This window comes from Pecten maximus, chromosome 7 (genome assembly GCF_902652985.1).
Source record: "Pecten maximus chromosome 7, xPecMax1.1, whole genome shotgun sequence".
NCBI lineage: Eukaryota > Metazoa > Mollusca > Bivalvia > Pectinida > Pectinidae > Pecten > Pecten maximus.
In genome coordinates this window covers 38,982,535-39,006,671 of record NC_047021.1, presented here as the reverse complement: position 1 = coordinate 39,006,671, position 24,137 = coordinate 38,982,535, and the positions used below count along the sequence as shown (strand labels likewise).

General features: G+C 37.6%; 2 protein-coding genes across 2 annotated transcripts; both read right to left on the bottom strand.

Moving 5' to 3' along the window:
* Window positions 1–2,227: 2,227 nt before the first annotated feature.
* LOC117330804 lies at window positions 2,228–12,673 on the bottom strand. The gene is made up of 6 exons (XM_033889300.1): window positions 11,744–12,673; window positions 11,508–11,595; window positions 5,329–5,423; window positions 4,152–4,239; window positions 2,733–2,976; window positions 2,228–2,538 (listed from the first exon to the last, which is right to left on the bottom strand). Exons 1-6 carry the CDS (start codon window positions 12,068–12,070, stop codon window positions 2,517–2,519), a joined length of 864 nt encoding a protein of 287 aa, XP_033745191.1. The 5' UTR covers window positions 12,071–12,673; the 3' UTR covers window positions 2,228–2,516.
* Window positions 12,674–14,331: 1,658 nt separating this feature from the next.
* On the bottom strand, window positions 14,332–24,114 carry LOC117330802. Its single transcript, XM_033889299.1, has 6 exons — window positions 23,349–24,114; window positions 23,108–23,195; window positions 17,534–17,628; window positions 16,375–16,462; window positions 15,694–15,940; window positions 14,332–14,932 (listed from the first exon to the last, which is right to left on the bottom strand). Exons 1-6 carry the CDS (start codon window positions 23,703–23,705, stop codon window positions 14,911–14,913), a joined length of 897 nt encoding a protein of 298 aa, XP_033745190.1. The 5' UTR covers window positions 23,706–24,114; the 3' UTR covers window positions 14,332–14,910.
* Window positions 24,115–24,137: the final 23 nt, after the last annotated feature.

The window sequence follows — 24,137 nt, the reverse complement described above, 5'->3', positions numbered from 1 at the left end:
TCTCTCCTTGACTAGATCTCTCTCCGTGACTAGATATCTCTCCTTGACTAGATCTGCTTCCGTCACTAGATCTCCCTCCGTGACTAGATCTCCCTCCGTGACTAGATCTCCCTCCGTGACTAGATCTCTCTCCATGACTAGATCTCTCTCCGTGACTAGATCTCTCTCCGTGACTAGATCTCCCTCCGTGACTAGATCTCTCTCCTTGACTAGATCTGCTTCCGTCACTAGATCTCCTTCCGTGACTAGATCTCCCTCCATGACTAATCTCCTTCCGTCACTAGATCTCCCTCCTTGACTAGATCTCTCTCCATGACTAGATCTCTCTCCGTGATTAATATCCTTTCGTCACTAGATCTCCCTCCATGACTAATATCCTTTCGTCACTAGATCTCCCTCCATGACAAATATCCTTCCGTCACTAGATCTCCCTCCGTGACTAGATCTCTCTCCTTGACTAGATCTCCCTCCGTCACTAGATCTCTCTCCGTGACTAGATCTCCCTCCGTGACTAGATCTCCCTCCGTGACTAGATCTCTCTCCGTCACTATAGATCTCTCTCCGTGACTGGATCTCCCTCCATGACTAATATCCTTTCGTCACTAGATCTCCCTCCATGACTAATATCCTTTCGTCACTAGATCTCCCTCCATGACTAATATCCTTCCGTCGCTAGATCTCTCTCCCTGACTAGATCTCCCTCCCTGACTAATACCCTTCCGTCGCTAGATCTCCCTCCATGACTAGCTTTCCCTACACAACTTGCTGATTTCGAGCTTACATTAATAAACTACCGACTGGATACGGTAGATGAAAAAAAATCCATTTCCGGATACCATTTTGAAAAACTGAATGCCTTAAGTTCAATACTTTGTTTAATTTTGTAGTTAGTGATGAAATAGTCTCGCTTGTCAAATTCATCAAGCTGGTTTGGAGTCTTATCATAGTGTATGTACAGCTGTATGTAAATGTATTTGTCATATAACCGACCCGCTATCCAATGAATTCGCCCGTGTTATATCATATGTACAAGATTTATCTCCCATTTTACACGTTCAAGATTTCTCTGTCACCCCAGGGTATGATTTCTCTGTCAACCCCTAGATTACGACAAATAGCACGTGTTGACAACAATATAATGACGTCACGTCGACAATCCCGTTACGTCAACATTGTTCTGCATTGCAATACTTTGTGGAATATTTGGACAACTGGACCATACATTAACATTTACATTTACACTGCAGCCCCACTATATAACTTTACCAAGCTCACTTGGAAGTTATGAGTCCATAACTTCCAAATATTTATTATGACGTCATTCATATAGTGACGTCATAATTGTCACGTCGGCGATAACGAAAGATGGCTGTTGAAAAGGCTGTTCCGTCTTTGACGATAATAAGTTGTTCATTCATTATCAGAGTAAAATTCCTGGATATAGTCTTTCAAATTCGTTGTCAAATGTAATTATAAGCATTGAACTGCTTTCATTTCCAAATGAAAGCTTTTGCCTTTGTTCAGTTGGCATTCATCAGCCCATAACTTCCAAATGAAAGCAGTTCAATGCTTAAATAAAGTAGTATAATGATAACACAATTATCATCCCCTACCTAGAAGACGTGATAGAGAACTCTCCTACTCTCTGGGTGATATTCTTGGTTGTTTTATTTGTTCTCTGGTTAGATAGCCAAGATTATCCCACCTCGGGTAAGGCATTTATTTGTCACATCTGTCAAGGCAGATGAAGACACTGTTTGTCAATGTGTTTATCATTAATGAAGTTAATGTCGCGGTGACGTAAAATACCTCACTTGATGTATTATGACGCCAATGTGCCACTGTGACGTAATGGTCCCGACTGCCGCTCTCGGTTGATTTATTATGATGCTGATATCACTATGACGTAATAGTCCAGATTGCCGTTCTGTTTGATATATTATGACGTCAAAGTCACTGATGTAATGACCCAGAATGAAATTCTCACTTGATATATTATTACGCCAAAGTCATTGTGACGTAATTACCTCGACTGCAGTTCTCACTTGATCTATAATGACATTTAATTTATAATTAACATGTTTTTTTTTCATTTTCGATTGCTATTTTTTGACACGACTATTTATGCTTAGATATTGTACTCAAATAACAACATACACGTTGGTGTTACTTCACTATTTATTTAGTTACAATTTTCTACAAAAAAAAATAAAAAAATGTACTTGATAATTTTGATTTCAAATTCCAATCGATTATTTAATCCATGAGAAGTAAGTATATGTCATAAAACTGTCAATTTTCCTTTTTAACTAAGAAAAATAAAGTACAAATATCTAGACTCTTCTATCAAAGTAAAAACACACCGAAAAATTAAAAAAATGCACTAATAATTAATAATCAAACTATACTACATTACACTGTTATACACAGGTAGAGTCCCCTTCTGAAGTAAAATATTGATAACAATTTTCAACTTTCAAAATCCAAGATGGCCTATCGGTCAATATCAGACGAGTTCAGGTCCAATGTTGTGGGGCACTGAAATAAATTCAAATAATAGTTAAATGTTAATAACCGAAACGCGCAATGCAAGCAGGGAGCCTGAAGTTGGTTCCTAGTTCCGAGGGGGAGGGGTCCAGCTTCCCTTCTATTAGAGTAATTTCAAATTCACAACCAAAATTGATATATTTTCACTCTAGTTATATAATAATGGGGGAAGGTTTGTGACTTACGTAAGCTGACAGACTGCCAAGTTTTTCTCCTCACAGTCCATGGGAGCCCAGTACATAATGGGATACCCGTCATCGTGCATTCCAACACACAGTGTATCGTTCATTGTTTGGGGATACGACCGGAATTTGTGTACGTCTGTAGATGTCAAGAATTTCCCCGAATGGTTCCAGACTAGAGCCGACTGCTCTTCCGAGTATTTGAGGCCAAGCCATAAGCTTCTTGGATAGTGGCATCCGAGACGATCTATATATAGAAATGGTATGGAAGTATGGCGCACAAAACATAATTTGTCATATGTTTTTAATAAATTAATGAATTAGATGCCAAGAAGTGATGGCGCATGTATCTATAACAAACATGTGGATGGTACATATATGATATTAAAATAATAATGATCATAATAATGAAATCTAACGCATTCCTAGCAATAGTACATATAATTTAGATTATAGCCAATCTCAATAACTTCTAAAAGTAATACAATTCAATTTACATACAGACAATTTAAAGAATTTTAACCGTAATACAATTCAATTTAGATACAATCTCCAGAAGTTTTGATAGTAACACAAATCAATTTACTTATAGACAATCTCAAGAATTTCTAACAGTAATACAAATAAATTTGATTAGACACTCTCAAAACTTTCTAAAATTTCCCAAGGCATTCCTTGGACAGCCGATTCAGATTCAGTATGCAACCAGTAAAAGGTTATTAATTAATTTTATTTTATAATTTGCTAAGACTATTCAATGTATTTCGTTATAGAGATAATTTGAACACTTAATTGGACAATTTCTTGCAATGTTTGGAAAATATTTCTGACAACGACATAGAGATAACAAGATATTCAACGATCTATTCGAGTTAACGACCACTTGGTGTCGTGGTGAAGACTGACGAATATTCGCTGAGTAGTGTAATGTGTTGCTTGTCGTTAATCGTTAATTGGTCGTTAATGACAGTTAAGAATAATCAATTCAAGTTTCTATCTTTTGGTAATTTGTTGATGACCAAAGCGCAGTCGGTCTGAAATAAGTCTGAAATCACTTGCCAACTGGCCATGGGCATCAAGTTAACTAATCGGTTACTTACGATTTGTCAAGTTGTATTTTAGGAGGTAACTGTACCGTTCTAAAAGAACAGGTTCCAGGAGAGTTCGAACATATACATCCGTTCATTCGCCGCCAGCATTTTGAACATGTTCAAAATCAGGCAGCGAATGAACCTTAATTAGTGAACCGTTAAACCGATTACAACTGATTGGAGAATAACTTCGTACCAAGTTTCGACCACCAAGTTTCGACCAAGAGCCGAATCGGATTAATGACATTTTTTTTGGCAGTCTTCAATCGGAAATGTGCAACATGTGCATACAGTAGATGTAAAAGTTTGAATAGTACATACGATAACTTACCACACGTGACCTTTGTTGCATATTGAACAGCCTCCGCGAAATCCTCCGAATGTATTTCTGCCAGAAACGCTCCTTCTCCGCACACATTCTGGCAAAGAAACAATGATAGCGATAACAGGTGTTACCTAAGCTGTTATTAAGACGTTATATTGATTTAACAAAGTACAAGCAAAATATTATAATGACAATAAAGTGATATGAAGAATTCATTTTCCATTTTCTCAAAAGATTCTTGATAAAAAAATCGATTTGAAGCACCGTTTAGCAAGATCCTTCAATGGTTCATTAGAGTTTGGATACAGCTTAAGATAAGTACGTCTCCTTGCATTACATTTGAAGAAAAGAAGCACAGAGGGCCTATATCGCTCACCTGGATAGTCATGGCGAAAGGTTTTAAGTTATATTACATGTTTCTACCTTGTTTGCTGCATCTTCCAACTATGGTTTTAACCATATATGAACCAAATCCTGTCATTCTTCAAGAAGAAATTCTTTTGCAATATCATCCCCTCTGGCTCAAAAGACCCATATTTTCCGTATATACAACACTAGATTTCCTTTGCCCAATGCTGATCCAGAACCAAATTTCATCAAAATCCATTCAGTCATTCAGGATTTTAAGGATTTACCTCAATATCCACTTTGGGGCCCGGCCCTTCGGCCCAAAGGAGCCACAACTTCCGTTGATATAACAGTATATACCAATAATGTTTCATCCCAAATTTCATCCAAATCCATTCAGGTATTCAGGACTAAATGTTGACGGACGACGGAGGCTGCGCGATGTCATATGACTATATTCTCACAGATTTGGGAAATCACCAATAGCTAGGCTCATGTGAGGACGGGTGTCAACGGGAATCATATAAGAACAGATGTCCAAGTAGGTCATATAAGGGCGGATGTCAAAGACGGTTGTCACTGGAGACATATATAAGACAACAAAGCACGGCAAGATGCGTCGGACAGGAAAGGAGTAAATTAACCATTTGCATTGGGAACAAAAGCTTCTTTCAATGCTCGTGTCCTCTAAATAGACACCGAAGAAAATCTGTGCTTATGCATTGAACCCACTTTCCACATTGAGTCGGTCTTCATTAGTCGATTATCGTTTGGGTACAATTAGTCACTTACTTTATTACATGTAGTGAGCCCTGTATGAAGTTTCGTGGCATACCTTAGCTTCATTCCACGTCACATTCCGTCGCACGATCCAAATACATTTGTCGTGGTGTTGAAATGTTTTCCTTGGACATCGGACAGTAGTAATCTCTGATAAAACAAAAACAGCGCATTAGTATCAACTAATTGTTCAACCACAGTCAGATAATCAACTAATTGTACAACCACAGTCGGATAAGCATATTCCATGTAACGAATTAGATTACGAACATATTTGTTCACATTTTCAATTCTTAACCACCTGCATGACAGCACAGATAACCCTTGTGGTACACAGGGTTGTGTCTGTTAGCAAGCCGCGTTACCGTAATTGATTTGGATGGAATTCCATGGGTCTCCTGTGTGGTGTTCAGTGAGGTAGTCTCCAACCACCACAAGGAGACCCCGTCTCAAAATGACCTCGGTTGTTCACGTGTCGATAAACCCAGCAAACAAACAAACCATTTATAAACGCAATCCCTTTGTAAACGTACCCATAGTAAGAGCCGTCATGCATCCAGATTTATGATAAATGATATGCACACAGATGATAAATGCACAAACATCATTAACTTTTAAAAACTTGTTGCAAATATGATTGCAGTTAGAAATAACAAAATTGAAAACGAAGAACTTATTTGACTGTACAACTGACCAAGTCATTGCATAAATATGCAGAGGAGGATAACTAAATGTGTCGGACCGACAAAAATGCTTCTGCCAGTAACTTGTCGATGATATTGGCTTCGTAAAGAAGGACTGGAACAATGTATTGTAAACAAAAGATTCTGCACTTTTGGTATTTAGACTGTATATTATTTTCATGATTTCATTTTCAAATTCCTCTTATATTAATGAAAGGCTTTTTTAATTTCGATAATACTGCCTTTATGAGAATTTTCTTAAACTTTTAGAGGTTAATTGTCATGACTACGTGAAAAATATATTGAACCAGATCCGAACTCGTCCGCCATCATTAGACAATCAAATACCAGTTCAAATATCTGTATCCGTTGATGACGAAACATGACGAATTGAGGAGTGGCGGCCAATGGTAACACTGTATAGCACAATAATGATTGGACGGAGAATACAAATGCAATAATGATTATAATAACTGTATGATTAACAATAAACATATTTCGCTCGTGTGAACAATAATTTGGGGTACCCATTTGCCACACTTGCGAAATGTATTTGTTATAACTCTAAGGCAAATGTACCAAATGTTTAAACTGTTTTGTCGAATCATTATACCGCTTTATAAAACACAACTTCATCATTATCAAACGTTTTCGAAGATAGCGATCAAAAACTGAGCATTGGACAAATACAAAATCCTTTGAATTGATTTAATTTTTTTTGAGGAAAGGGCAACGCCATACCATACCATTAAGGTCTTATCTGACTAGCGTGTAATGAGTGATTGGAACACGTTTAACCTAGATCTATGTATGGTAAACAGCTGTGAGTAAAGAAATATGATTCTTGATTTTGCAACTATTAAAAAACAAATCTCATAACTTAAACGTGTCTCTTTTGATTAAGTTAAATCCACTGTTTTTTCCGACCACTCCTGTCCATCTTAATAATATACAGGTTTCGTCCGAAATTGATATTTATAAAACAAAATCTTTGAATATGCTTTAAAAATACACCTTGTACCTTAATTTTGTTTGTCTATATATATATATCTTACATTGTTGGAATATCGGGAATCACATGACACTATTTTAGCCAATAAAGAAAATATATCAATTTATGGTAATATCTAATGCTATCGAAAATATCTTGTATTGCATGCTAATGTGCCACAAATAACCTACCTTACAAATCATACCACTTGAAGCTGAACTGCTCAGTGTAAACACACATAAATATTTATGATAAGAGTTCTCTGATACTGTTATCGCATTATCAAAAGCTACGAAGCAATTCCGTATGTTTGATTCGTTAAAGATAGGCCGATTCTGGTTCAAATATTTATTCAATCAGTACGTGTCATCTGTCGTGAGCATTCAAAAGCTACGAAGCCATTCTGTCTGTCTGTTTGTTCCATTAAAGATAGCCCCATTCTGGGTCAAACAATTATTCAATCAGTACGTATCATCTATTGTAAGCATTCACTGTAACGAACAGCCACTGTAACATCCTCGCAACACCTAGCGATGTACCAACAGCTAGGGTCGTATGATAGATACACCAACAGCTAGGGTCATATGAGTGATTCACCAACAACAAGGGTCATATGAGTGATTCACCAACAGCTAGGGTCATATGATAGATACACCAACAGCTAGGGTCATGTGAGAGATACACCAACAGCTAGGGTCGTATGATAGATACACCAACAGCTAGGGTCATATGAGTGATTCACCAACAGCTAGGGTCATATGATAGATACACCAACAGCTAGGGTCATATGATAGATATACCAACAGTCAGCTAGGGTCATATGATAGATATACAAACAGCTAGGGTCATGTGATAGATACACCAACAGCTAGGGTCATATGATAGATACACCAACAGCTAGGGTCATATGATAGATACACCAACAGCTAGGGTCATATGATAGATACACCAACAGCTAGGGTCATATGAGAGATTCACCAACAGCTAGGGTCATATGATAGATACACCAACAGCTAGGGTCATATGATAGATACACCAACAGCTAGGGTCATATGATAGATACACCAACAGCTAGGGTCATATGATAGATACACCAACAACAAGGGTCATATGATAGATACACCAACAGCTAGGGTCATATGATAGATACACCAACAACAAGGGTCATATGATAGATACACCAACAGCTAGGGTCATATGAGAGATTCACCAACAGCTAGGGTCATATGATAGATACACCAACAACAAGGGTCATGTGAGAGATACACCAGGGTCATATCAGAGATGCGCCAACAGCTAGGGTCATATGAGAGATACACCAACAACAAGGGTCATATGAGAGATACACCAACAACAAGGGTCATATGAGAGATTCACCAACAGCTAGGGTCATATGAGAGATACACCAACAGCTAAGGTCATATGAGAGATACACCAACAGCTAATGTCATATGAGAGATACACCAACAGCTAAGGTCATATGAGAGATACACCAACAGCTAGGGTCATATGAGAGATACACCAACAGCTAAGGTCATATGAGAGATACACCAACAGCTAGGGTCATGTGAGAGATTCACCAACAGCTAAGGTCATATGAGAGATACACCAACAGCTAGGGTCATATGAGAGATACACCAACAGCTAAGGTCATATGAGAGATACACCAACTGCTAGGGTCATGTGAGAGATGAACCAACAGCTAGGGTCATGTGAGAGATGAACCAACAGCTAGGGTCATATGAGAGATACACAAACAGCTAGGGTCATATGATAGATACACAAACAGCTAGGGTCATATGAGAGATACACCAACAGCTATGGTCATATGATAGATACACAAACAGCTAAGGTCATATGAGAGATGCGCCAACAGCTAGGGTCACATGAGAGATTCACCAACAGTTAGGGTCATATGAGAGATGAACCAACAGCTAGGGTCATGTGAGAGCTGCGCCAACAGCTAGGGTCATATGAGAGATTCACCAACAGCTATGGTCATATGAGAGATTCACCAACAGCTAGGGTCATGTGAGAGATGCACCAACAGCTAGGGTCATATAAGAGATGCAATAACAGCTAGGGTCATATGAGAGATTCACCAACAGCTAGGGGCATGTGAGAGATTCACCAACAGCTAGGGTCATGTGAGAGATTCACCAACAGCTAGGGTCATATGAGAGATTCACCAACAGCTAGGGTCATATGGTGACGGCTGCAAGGCTATCAAATGTAGGGTCATATGAGGACTTGTAAAAGAATACCAAATCTAGGGTTATACGAGGATTGGTGCATAAGATCGGGTAGGAAACCACCAAAAGCTAGGGTTATACGAAAACGAGTACAAGAAGGGTCATATAGGGACAAGTGCAAGAGCTCCAAATCTAGGGTAATGTGAGGACGGGTACAAGATTAGCCAACATCTAGGGTTGCTGGCTACTTCATCGCTTACTTTGTGACTAGCTGAAATTTCCCTTTAGTCTAGTGGTATAGATATGTTTGCCTTGAGAGCGAGAGGTCGGTAGTTCCAACCCCAACGAGGGCATGGTATTTATCATTACTCATACATATCTCACTGAATGCCTTCGTATCTGGAGTTACATCGTACTGTAAAAGTGGAAATGTTCGCGGCGTGGAAATTTTCGCTTATTTCGCGACAATCAAATCCCCGCGAAATTATCCACACGCGAACATAATAACACGTGAAAATATTGACACGCGAATATTTCCACCAAATAAACTAAATAAAATCCAAGACGCAAGTTCCTAGTGGTATACCATATGCATTCAAGCGTCATATCGCCCGTGATGTGTAACGTGTAAACTTACTTGTAATAGAAACGTAAAGTCATTGCACGATAATATATTTTATCTGAATCTGAAACTTTGATTATTGCAATGAATTTAAATATCTAACATATTTGATACCTGCAAAATTAACCACAGCACTCAGCATGACCGGGTGGCCGGTCCTTTCAACTTTACCGTGGGCGGCACCTCGCGTGGCCGGTCTACTAATTAGCGTAAGCGAGGAGGTTTACATGTTGACAGGTAATACCATAATTGGCAATAATTAAGAGATGTTCAGTCGCAATTAAATAATCAAAATACTAAGTTAACACTGTATTTAACAATACATGCATGATTTCTTAATTAGTTTGCCATACAACACGATTAATAATATCGTACATTGCGATGTACATTGTCGGGGCCTAAAGTTGCAATCAGCTGTCTCGTGCGGTGTACATTTCAACGCAAAAAACTGCATCAACGCTAAAATGTGTGACATATATAAATATTTTTCTGTCACAGACGTACTGCAAAGATCACACATGCAACCCATTAACCTGTTGATCAAAGTATTGGTATTTTTACAGGGCCGACCGACGCGAGCATTCAATGGAGTTTTCTGAAAAATCTTACCCACTGACATCGCAGCGCGAAAATATATTTTCATCATGAGTGACAACGCGAAAATACCCACACCGCGAACAGGTTGGAGGCTGACTAAGCGAAAATTTCAACGCGCGAAAATATCCACTTTTACAGTATTTGTATCTGTTTGTTTTAAGAATGGAATATGTTTCATTTATATCTTCTACATTAAACAGTTTGGCTACAATCATAAAAGAATAATAGTCGTTTTCCAACTAAGCCTAACCTTGACCGAGTACAACGAAAGTCTGAGCTAAAAATACAGGAAAATATCACGCGACCTATTGTGATTCCCGCAGTACCATATAATAGATTGTCACGGTCCACTGGTGTGCTCTGCTTGATGAAAGCATTACAAAAACATTGCGTATATGTTGTTTTGTTTTGCTGAATTTTTCGACTTGACATTTTTATCTCTATATTAAATACTTTTTATAAGATATACTTTTGATATTGAAAAACAAAAACAAAACAAAAACAAACAAAACAACAGATGGTATTAAGAAACATAACAAAATATAAAAAAAAATGATCGGTGATTCGATATTCGAACCTTCAGCTTGGTAAGTGGTGGCTCTCCCATAAGAACTATACTGACAAGTTTATGTTATCACTTATAGTCAGTCTAGTTAATGCTAAAAAAATATTTTGCCATTACAGCGTACCGGGGGACCACTTTTTGGAATATGATTTTAATTTTCTTTTGGTTCATGAAATAGAAAAGACATCGTAAAATGTTGGTCTTTTGATCTGATCTGCGTCAAAAGGATTATTTGAATTTGGGAAAGTGGCAAATAGCCCGATGAAGCAAATCTACATTCATATAATGAAATATATATTGATATTAACAAACACATTTTTCCTAAATGAGAATATATGATATAGATTTAAGGATTGTATTAAAAAACTTCTATATTCATTTTTTAAATGGTTTACGTTAGATCGAAACAGGCCAATATGTGTCATATCTCGTTTTCATAACTATATTATTTCATTTTTGAAAAAAACCCACCAATATATAGCATACACATTTATCATACCTTACTAAATAATGAAATGCCGGAAAAAAACACATCTGATGCCGGAGACAAATAGGTTAATGATCATTGTAAGTCTTTTACTTACCATGCTTCACACAGGAGAATCCTGTTGGTGTTGAAACGCATTTCTCGTCAATTTTGCAGTCATGATTCTGGCAGTTGCCGGCAATTAACTGCAAGAGAAACCAGTACGTAGAATTTTGTAATTTGGAATTTTGGGAATGTAGTTGACGGAATACATCGTAATTAATAGTACCTGTATGCACATATGTTGTATCTTATAACTCATTTGTAATTTCTACAGAGATTGAGAACATTTACCTTTGGTAGTTTTTGTCTTGTCAATATAACTGTATGCTCCATGAACAGTCTCCAGAACGAGTCATCAGAGTTCTTCAAAAAACAACGTTGTTTAGGTTTTGAATAGGCGAACGATTTACATAACTTGTAGGCCCAGCAAAGCTCAATACACTGGAAAATAGTTGGCAGCATGGTAGAAAACATGTCGTTGCGTAGAGGGGGGTTTCCTTCATCGAGTGGTACCTCTGCCATCATTTGCTGATTAGCGAGAGCTAGGTAAGGCAATGCAAATACTAAAACAGCTAAGAAGCCGTTCCATGTTTTCTTACATTTCTTTGTGAAATCCATATTGACCTGTAGCTAAGGAAGATTACACATATAGAGTACGCAAACGTTTGTAAGGTTTCATACCATCACTACCAAGTTTATAAAGACATCTTATTATTTATTAAATCCAGGTGCATTGTTAAGGAGACGTACAGTCAATACCCCAAAGGACTCCACAAACAATATTGTATATGTAGTTACCAATGGTAGCTGATATATCGAATTTCATTGGTTCATTTTCTTTGATACAAGTCGGATAACATTTGAGACGAGGACGTATAACGTTGAAGTTTGGACGTCTACATTGATTATAAACATGAATGGGTGTGTATTCGGGGATTGTTACGATGATGTAAAAGAAAAACAATTGATTTCATGAAGTGTTGTTGTTGTTGATGATGATGATGACGATGATGATGATGGAGTATGGTGATGATGATGATGATTTGAAGGTGATGATATAGAATCAATATAATGATGCTATGGTAAAAAATGTTGCACAAGAATGATGATGACTATGAATTGGCCTCATAAAGTGTTGTTGTAATGTGTTGAAATATGATGTGATGATGGTATGATAATGATATGGCAATGTATAATGAATGAGAAGGAATACTGCTGCTGATGGTGATGATGATCTTGTTTTGAAATAGAGCAGATAGTATTTTTATCCGTAATTGATATATATTAATGTGGAACATATCACAAATAAAGCAGTATTGTTTTATAGTATATATTGCAATGACAAAATAAAATAGTTGTGAAAACCGAATATATACATATATGATACTAAGTCAAACATTTTACTTCCTTCGGTGTTGGATATAATGTTCGAAACTGAGAACAAAACAGGTTTACTTGCCTGACAATGAAATAGATTGGTTGAGTTCGTACCGTGGGGTGACTGTATGGAAGACAGCGGAACTGATGAGGAGATACCTTTCTAATTCAGCTGGCGAATGGCTATCCAAAAGATATATATATATATATATTTGATGATGAATTACATTCAAAAATTATCTTCGCGATTGTTTTGACACCATCGACGGGATACACCGAGTGTTCACGCTATGCTACGCTAGTGTATAGGGGACCACGGTGGCCGAGTGGTTAAGATGTTCTGACACTTTATCACTAGCCCTCCACCTCTGGGATACGACTTCGAAACCTACGTGGGGCAGTTGCCAGGTACTGAAAGTAGGTCGGTAGTTTTTCTCTGGGTACTCCGGCTTTCCTCCACCTCCAAACCTGGCACGTCCTTAAATGACCCTGGCTGTTAATAGAACGTTAAACAAAATAAACCAAACCAAACTAGTGTATAGTGTAGTGTAATCAACCGTGGGTATCCGACGATGTCCCAACACACGAACATCACAAAAATGAATCGCTATTAGATCTGCACTAGCTTACAGAATGATATTAGGAACAAACATGATATATGTACAGTAAAAATGTTGTGAAACATTAGTGTTCTGCAAATATAGAAAAAAGAAGAAATTAAAGCGCTTATTTTTACAACTCGTGTTTTCCAGTCTTTTATATTTCATACAACTTTATATATATAAAGGTAAATAATGCCCTTGTGATAGATGCACATCATAATAATAAAAAGCACAAGACATGAAAGCAGTGGCATTTTCTTTTGCTTTCAGATCAAGCTCTTCAGGAGAAATGAAAAGTTTTCTTTTTGACGTCATAACTATGCACTATGGTTACATCGAAACAAGAGAACTTACATGATTAAACTACCGATTGGATATGGAACATGAAACAATATCCATTTCCGGGTATTGAAAGACCGAATGTCATAGGTTCAGATTTTGAAGTTAGTGATGAACTAGACTTGCTTGTCAAACTCATCCAGCCTATTATTACAAATTCAATTTTGATTTGGGCTCTCTGCATAGTTCATGTACAACTGTATGTAAATGTATTTGTGATATATTCGGTATGTTATCCAATGAATTCGCCGGTGTAATATCATATGTCATGAGTGCCTTTTTTCTGGAGCTTTTTTCATTGGTCATGCAAGACAGAAATTGATTTCTGAAATCATAGCAAGGACAATGACAATGACAATATTTATCTGTCACACAAATTGTATTCATATCGACTGTATACTACCATTTGGTAACAGTTCAATGCTTAAATATAAACATTGGTATAAAACACAGAGAACTGATGGAAAGGGTTTTGAAATCAGAACAGTTGATATTGAAATGCAATTCATATTTCGCTTGATGATTACTGACACGACTTTTGATCAAGTAACAACACACACGTTCATGTTCCTTCACTATTTATTCAGTTACAACAAAATAATAAAAACAATAAAGAAAAATACGTTACAATTTGCATTTTCAATCCGGTTGTGTTATGCATGATAAGTATATATGAATCCTAAAAACATGTCCGAACTGTCAAAGTCCTTTTAAGGAAATCAAATAAAGTACCACTATCTATACTTTTCTTTCAAAGTTAGCACACACTTATATTTATATATACACATGTATATATATATATAAGTCGAACTGATGAATCCTCTCTGGTGGCCTGAGATACAATTGCATCAGCTTTCTGTAAAACCTAACCGGCTTAGGGAAGGGGTTATATGCAAGTCCGATGATCTACTGAAACAGGAAAGACCAGAAAAAGATGATTGGGATGAAGGAAGGGAGCTTACTCGTATCGAAAGTCATATTAATTCGGATGAATTACAATTGACACAATTATTGCAATACCAGAAATGTGACTAAAAACCTAACTATGAACATCTCTCGCTTTTTCTTGTGATCAAAAAGTGTTTTCGCGAGCATAATGCCACCGATTTGACAGAAATGACCTGTCAATATCAGACGCGTTCAGGTCCAGTATTGCGGGGCACTGAAATAAATTTAAATTAGAGTTAGATATTAAACACTGAAAACACGCAATACATGCAATTGTGGTGTATATCGAGATTGTGAATATTGGTCAATAAAGGTAATTGATGCTGCAGGGCGACGAAACACGTTAATTGTTCATACCTCGGCAAAGTATTATATATATATATATAATATTGAAATCGATACGAGAGTTGCCATCGATAAAAAAAGTTCAGATAAAAGAGTTCTAATATAGCATTTCAATTCTGAAACTTGCCTTTTTTCATAATTCATTATTTATAATATCTTGTCTGGAATTTGTCATAGCTCGGCAGATTCCGTACCTACATACGGTACCGGAACCAGTCGAGGTAAGTGGAATGCTTCAGAAGACATGACGAAAAAGGCCGGATTAAAAATATTTTTCTTAGATTTTCCAATTGATAACGAACTCTTCTCCTTATATAACTGATATGGGGATCATTCACGCATTCTCATCAATTAAACAGTTGTACTTTCATTAACCTGTCTTCGAAGAATGGCGTAGCACAACTTTAACATTAGTTTATCTTTAGTTAGTTTGAAACTTATGCTAAAATAAGACATGCCATAGAGACAAAAATTACAAAGTTCCATTTTATCTATAATTTTGATATTCAAGAGACAGGTGGTGAGTCTAGCTTTCATACTATGATAGCAATTCACATTTACAACCAAGGTTAACATATTTTCACTCTAGTAATATAACAAAAAAAAGGGTGGAAGCAGTTTGTGACTTACGTTAGCTGACAGACTACCAAGTTTTTTTCCTCACAGTCCATGGGAGCCCAGTGCCTTACGCGATATCGTTCTTCGTGCATTCCTACACACAGTGTACCGTTCATTGTTGGGGGATACGACCGGAATTTGTGTACGTCTGTAGATGTCAAGACTTTCCCCGAATGGTTCCAGACTAGAGCCGATTGCTCTCTCGAGTATTTGAGGCCAAACCAGAAGCTTCTTGGAAAGTTGCATATTGAGTAATGCTCTATATAAAGAAATGATACGGAAACCCAATATTAACAATACAAACAGTAATATGGCAAATACAAATGAAACGTGGCATGTTTTTAATCAATTAATGAATAAGATGACAAAAATGATGTATTTCTTTCACAAGTACAAACATTTGGATGGTACCTAATAAAATCTATTCAATTATAATCTTAAGAATTTTTAACAATAATCCAAATCGATAGAAATAGGCATTCAGTATTTCTGACAATGTCAAATAGATAACCAGACACTCCAGTGTCTATTCGAGTTAACGATCAACTGCTTGGAGAATAGTTTCGGACCAAATTGCAACCAAAAGTGGGTCCAATTGGACTAATGACAGTTTTTCGCAGTCGAGAATCGCAAATGTGCAATATATTGCTCACAGTAGATGTAAAAGTATGCATATCATGTTAGATAACTTACGACACATGATCTCTATTGCTAATTGAATAAACCAGGCGAAATCCTCCGAATGTATTTCTGCCAGAAACGCTCCTTTCCCGCACACATTCTGGCAAAGAAACAATGACAGTAATAACACTCAATAATTTTTTACCGTATCAGTTTGCGATAACGTTACGTTGATTGAACAAGGAAAAAACGAAATATTGACAAAAAGTGATATGAAGATTTTTCAATTTCCCGGGAGTTTTCTGAGGTAAATTGGAAAATCTATTTGAAGCGCCTTTTAACAAGATCCTGAAATGACCTCGAGAAACAGTTCATCGTGTTGGTCCCAACAACTGTTGACGGATAAGGCATGAAACAACTGTTTTGTTATGAATGATCAACAATATTCACATATAAACTATTGTATTAGGCTAAGAACGCGTAAAAATTCTTTAGTAAACTGTTAATACCGGCTTAGGTGCATTTTAGAACTCCAAATTGGGCTTTCTTTGGCCTCGCAGTACGCTGTGTGGGCTTTCTTTGGACTCGCAGTACGCTGTGTGGGCTTTCTTTGGCCTCGCAGTACGCTGTGTGGGCTTTCTTTGGCCTCGCAGTACGCTGTGTGGGCTTTCTTTGGCCTCGCAGTACGCTGTAAGAATTCCTACAGACCCTTTTATGACATTTTATGTGGTAATCGCTGTTTTCAATTAAATACCCTGATTGAAGATTTCTTCGAACCTTTTTAACTTTGAATTAGCAGTCATCGTTAGGCGTTGCTAAAGATTATGTTTATAAATCACGATTGGGTGTAATGGGCGCGTGCGGATGTTCCTCGCCAGTTAACAGTAAAAAAAGATTGCCCGATCAACAGGCGATACTACTATATTTACATTTACATAGAGAGTCAGAGAGCAATAAATGTTGCATTTGGGGCAGCAGTTCTTTTCGTTGTTCCCTAAATAGGCACCGAAGAAAATCCGTGATTCTTCAGGGAGCCCACTTTCCACATTTAGTCGGTTCTCATTAGTCAATCACCATGGATACATCTGGCCTTGTTCTTGAGCTCTCTAATGTCCCTTGAATGGAAGACAAATGAGAAACCACCTCGGACCCCACAGGGTCGGGGTCGGGCACAATCAGTCGCTTACTTTACTACAAACAGTGAGATCTGCAAAGGAATTTCGTGGCATACCTTAGCTTCATTCCACGTGATCTTCCGTCGCACGACCCAAATACATTTGTCGTGGTGTTGTACAGTTTCCCATGGACATCGGACAGTAGTAAGCTCTAATAAAACAAAAATGATGCATTAGTATCAACTAATTGTACAACCTCAGTGGGATAGGCATATTCTATGTAACAGATTAGATTACGAACATATTCTAAATTGTGTCCTCACAGCTTCATATACATGCAATTTGTGCCTCTGCCGGTAACTTTTCGATGATAATAGCTTGTGCAAATCAAGAAGGTCCGGAACAGTGTATTGTAAAGATGAGCGTCTACACTTCTGGTATACAGACTGTATATTCTTTCTGTGATTTTATTTTTGAATTCCTGTTGGGTTAGCATATCTGCGAAGTATTTCAAGAATTATTGTAAACAAAAGTCGTAACCTGAAGATCAAAACATTGGTGTTGATGATACGTGGCGGAACATTTCATGATTATCCAAAGAAGATCTATGCTAGGGCCAGTCTTTCCACGCCAGATGCACATACTATGTATGAATAGTTTCAACCAAAACACCAATTCAATACATTACAAACTATTGTGTCCTTGGTCCTCATGTATTTGTTCACATCATCTTATAGGGAAAACTCTTAACCCTAACGTTGAAATTCGCACTGACGAAAGAGAAATGTTGACTCCTCGGCTACCTTCCAGATAATAGAAAAGCATCGATCATTTTATTGGAGATATCACATGTGTTAACCATGCAGGAGTCTTCCTATACTTTGCGTTTCTCCTCTCTTGATGATGCAGATTGTAAGGCCTGGACAAGAACAAAGTTTCTAGAAATTCTTTCACATTGTTCGTCCTCTATTGACACTGGTATTTGAACTCCTACCCACGAGGATGCACTGCTGGTGTTCTGAGTAAAAGTGAAGACAGACATACCCCGGTAACAGTGTTCAACTCTTGTTTCATCTCCGTTTATCGAAATATTTCATTCCATATTAAAATCATTAGTCATAACTATTGTTCCATTGTTCCTTCGACTTGAACATCTAGAGAAAGCATTATGGGAACAACACAGTGTCATCCTGAGCATGCTTTGGTAAGCGGGCGACTATCATATTTGAGTGTACATATATCTTTATTCCTGAGTTATGATCACAAACTCCAGAGAATCTCCTACTGTGGCCATAATAAGCAGAACTATTTGAAATCCATGATCATAGTCCTGCCTAATGGTTACATTCAGGACACAGTAGGACGTTTTCCTGGAAGCGATAATAAAACGAAGATTAAAAAAAGCCATCATGGATAGTCTCTCCTGGCTGGAGAAAAATGGCAATGTCGTTGTTGATCGAGAGTTTAAGAGATGTTCTGCCAGGTTTGGAATCACGTGGTTTGACAACAAAGATGCCGTCTTATCTAAACCTGAGCAGACTCAACATGACGGCCGACAAGCTAACCTTGATCGAGCCATAACTAAATCCAAATGGGTCATATCACACATGATTCAAACAATGGCTGTTTTTCAAAACACAACTTGCCTCCAACTGTTTCATTGATGCCATCGAGGGACTCCATCGAGGGACTCGTTATAATAGTAACAGCCTGTCTCAATGGAATATCCGTTATGTTAGAACATTCAATCAAGACGCAAAGGATAGCATGCAGGCTAACAAAATGAAAGCACGCCTTAGTGTTCCCAACACCCTAGCTCTGCGTTTGAAAGATGAGCAAGATCTTACCAGAAGGGCCAAGACACTATTTGCCAAACCAGATGCGAATGGATGGATCAAGCATGACAGCTTCGACATCATCAATCCCAGGATTAATAAAATCTATTACCTATAAGTGATCGAGATCGGGTTATCTCAGTCGAGAGCTAAGATTCTGTAACATAATCCCAACCGAGACGTTAGCCGAGGTTGGGATGTTACAGAATCTTAGCCCGAGACTGAGATAACCCGATCTCGATCACTTACAGGTAATAGATTTTTTTCTCGCACCTCTTACATATATCTAGTTGTATAATAACAACCCATCTATATATGCGTTGTAGAGTGTAAGAGTATCCCGTCTGGGGCCTCCCGGTTCAAAGCCGATTAACCACTTCATCTGCGCTTCGAATTCAGTCATTTCGCGTGAAAATGTGAAAATATAGTTCGGTTATATCAAAGAAGAAAAACAATGATCAATCGGTACATATTATTTTAATAATAAACAACAACCAACCAAACAATGCATAGTAATTAAATACATGACAAAAACAGTTTGAATGCACATATTTCTAATGATATTGGTTAACTTGCGCGGATGAATACATGAATGGGTTAAAATTCCGCCAAAACTCAGACAGATCGGACGAGATAGACAAATCTAGCACTGGGTATCACGTGAGATTTGCCTGTCCGAGGTGCGAGAATATAATTGTCAGTGTACTACGGGACCGAGGACCATAGGTATATGTCCACGTAGCCAATAGCCAGTACTCTTTACGGTGCTACATGCATTTAGAAATAAGTAAGCCTCTGCATCTAAAGGTCAGAAGGTTTAAGACGAACCACAATTATGTAGATTTCGCTACCGACCGTCATCTTACAGAAATTAGGAATGATCGACTTGGACAATTAGAACTACGATGTAGACTACGATGATTACTGACATAGACAAAATAGATTCTAAGACTAGGAATATTGGACCCCAAATCAGAAGGTTTAATGTGCAAACCAACAAAAATCGATCATGTAACGTTCTTATCAGGAAATTGATTCAGCAGTTGTTAGAACATTTAATATTTATGGTTATCAGGGGACATGACGGCCGTTTTGAAAGTGAAAACTTCGATTCAGTTGGTTATTAGTGCAGGTGGTATTCCCGGTGTATTAATGAAACATACGAAGTATAAACATTTTATTCAGTTCAAACAGAATCTGTAAATACGACTAACGCATTACATTCTTTGGCAATCTGATATCTGAAGTATTTGTAAGTATTTAATAATATTTTTTTAAACATCACACTATCAAAACATTACCCTTATATAAGTACATTTGTAATATGTAAACGTATTGCTTGTCTTCATGTATGTTCCAATTGCAAGATATTTGACATCGGGACAATTGGGAATTATATGACACTATTTTCATTCCAAAAAGTGTGAAAAATATAAATTTTTAATGATAGCTAAAGCTGTTTTTAGTGTATACATATGAGCCTTTAACAAACTACCTTTAAAAGTATATCCCTTGAACCTGAACTACTCAGTACAAACACACTATATACAATAAGTAGTTCTGTTTTGCTGTTATCAGACTATCAGAAGTTACGGTGTCATTCCGTTTGTTTTATTAAAAATTCACGCTACACGTACATTTAATGATAGCTCCATTCAGGTTCAAAACTCAGTAAGTATCATTTGTAGGGAGCACTCGCTGAAACGAATAGTCATTGTATCATCCTAGCAACAAAGATATACCAACAGCAAGAGACACACGAGGGATGCAGCAACAGCTAGTGTCATATGAGAAATGAACCAACAGCAAGAGACACACGAGGGATGCAGCAACAGCTAGGGTCATATGAGAAATGAACCAACAGCTATGGTCATATGAGAATGAACCAACAGCTAGGGTCATATGAGAGATGCACCAAAAGCTAGGGTCATATGAGAGATCCACCAACAGCTAGGGTCATAGAGAGATACACCAACAGCTAGGGTCATATGAGAATGCACCAACGGCTAGGGTTATATGAGTGATGCGCCAATAGCTAGGGTTATATGAGAGATGTGCTAACAGCTATGGTCATGTGAGTGATACACCAACAGCTAGGGTCATATGAGAAATACACCAACAGCTAGGGTCATGTGAGCGATCCAGAAACAGCTAGGGTCATATGATAGATACACCAACAGCTAGGGTCATATGAGCGATGCAGAAACAGCTAGGGTCATATGACAGATGCACCAACAGCAAGGGTCATATGAGAGATCCACCAACAGCTAGGGCCATAGAGATACACCAACAGCTAGAGCCATATGAGAGATGCGCCAACAGCTAGGGTCATGTGAGTACGGGTGCAAGCGCACTAATAGTTAGGATCATGTGAGGCCGATGCAAGAGCAACAAACAACTACGGCCATAAGAGGATCGGATGTGTTAGATAAAATTAAAAGTTCTCTTGGGACCACAGAACCAAATCAAAAATAGATTGTGGGTTTTCCCCGTTTGGGCAGAAGATTTCATAGGAAGGTGAATGCATCGGGGCCTACTGATTGGATATTTAGGTGAGAGAAGTTTCCAAAGTTTAAATATGTGGGTTGGGCAATACATGTAGATGTAAAATATATAGAAAAAAAGTTATTATTTTGCTAGCCTGTTTTTGTCAGGGGGAGTTAAGTGTGTATTTTGTTGTAAATTTAGATGAATTTTTGGTGCTGAATTCAGTACAAGATGGTGGCCCCCATATAAAAAAAGTTCAAATTGGTAGAATTTTTTATCATTCCATTTAGAGGTTTCCGAGATGTCATACTTCAAAATTATGGCTACTGGACCAGTGTTGAAAACTCCATTTAAGCAGTACAGTGATAAACGTTAACATAACCGTCTATGGTTCCGTGGTCCCTCTTACCACATGCCGTGGGATACAACCGTAGGTGTAAGCTCAAATTATTTCCCCGACCCAACAAAGGCTTAGCCTTACCTTTAATACCTGGTCTTATTATCCTTTTTTAATGGTCTCAATACAAATCTATATTTTGCTTATATTTTACCCTCGTTTAAAAGGTTTTGAGCTTAAATTATGGTTTTATTATGATTTTTGCTTTGTCTTTCAAGGACTCATCATGATGTTAGGGTTTGATTTTGTTTAACGTCCTATTAACAGCCAGGGTCATATAAGGACGTGCCAGGTTTTGGAGGTGGAGGAAAGCCGGATTACCCGGAGAAAAACCACCGGCCTACAGTCAGTACCTGGCAACTGCCCCACGTAGGTTTCGAACTCGCAACCCAGAGTTGGAGGGCTTGTGTTAAAGTGTCGGGACACCTTAACCACTCGGCCACCGCGGCCCCTGATGTTAGGGACACAAAGAATATATATCCAAAGGAGACATCGGGTAGAAAATTAAAAATTTTGCCGGATCAAATGTTAACAAAAAGAGGATATGTACTTATTTGGTATGTATAATAAATGAGTCACTGTCAATGTTGGTCCTCTGATGCGCTCTATGTCAAAGAATTATTTGAATTTCGGAAAGGCCCCATCAAAAGTTCCAAATAGATGCAACTTTACGGTCATATCATGAAATATCCCTTCCAATTAAACACATTCGCACATCGCAAATAAGAATATTGATATGTTATAGAAGCAAGGTTTGTGATCAAAAATATTTTTGTTTCATTTGAAAAAATGGTCACAGTCAGGTTGAAGTGCCATACCTCTTTCTTGATAATTCTTAAAATAGATATATAGCATATACATTTATCACACCTTACTGATGAAGCGGATTCTAAAACAACTTGCACATCTGAAACTGGATACAGATAGATTAATGACCATAGAGTGTATTTTATTGTAAGTCTTTAACTTACCATGCTTCACACATGAGAATCCTGTTGGTGTTGAAACGCATTTCTCGTCAATTTTGCAGTCATGATTCTGGCAGTTACCGGCAATTAACTGCAAGAGAAATCAGGACGCAGAATTGTTTAAATAACAGTCACCAAATCGCAATGTAGTTGATAGAATGCATCGCAATTACAAGTACCGGTATGCATATAGGTTGAGTTTTAATAACTCATTTGTAATTTTGCATTAATTAAGAATATTTACCTGTGGTAGTTTTTGTCTTGTCAACATAACAGTATCAACTATTATGACTGTCCAGGTCAAGTCATCAGAGTTCTTCAGAACACAAAGTTGTTGAGATTTTGAATAGGCGAGCGATTTACATAACTTGTATGCCCAGCAGAGCTCAATACACCGGTAAATGGTTGGCAGCGTGCTGGAAAACATGTCTTTGTATATTGGCAGTTCCCGTCCATCAAGTGGTACCTCCGCCATCATTTGCTGATTAGTAAGAGCTAGGAAAGGCAAAGCAAATACTAAAACATTTAGTAGACCTTTCACAGTGTTTTTACATGTCTTTGTGAAATCCATATTGACCTGCAGCTGACGACGATTACTCATATAGGGCAAGCAAACGTCTGGTAGGTTTCAAACCATCACTACCCAGTTTATAAAAACATCATTATTTATTAAATGCGTGCGCATTGTTAAGGAGAAGAACAGTCAACCCCTCAGAGGTTTCAATAAACAATATTGTATGTGTTTTTACCTATGGTAGACGATATGTAGAATTTCATCATTGTAAAGATTTTAGTCATTTTAACTTATACAAGTCGGATATGTTTAATGAAAATCATGTATTGAAGCATGTACATGTACGTCTAAATTATCATAAACATGAATTCGGTGTGTTTTCGAAGATTGTTACGAAGACGTTTGGGAATATCGATTGATTTCACGAAGTGTTGATGCAAGATGATGATGATGATGATGATGATGTAGAACTATAATGATGATGAAGTAGTCAATGGTGATGATGAAAATAATTTGAAG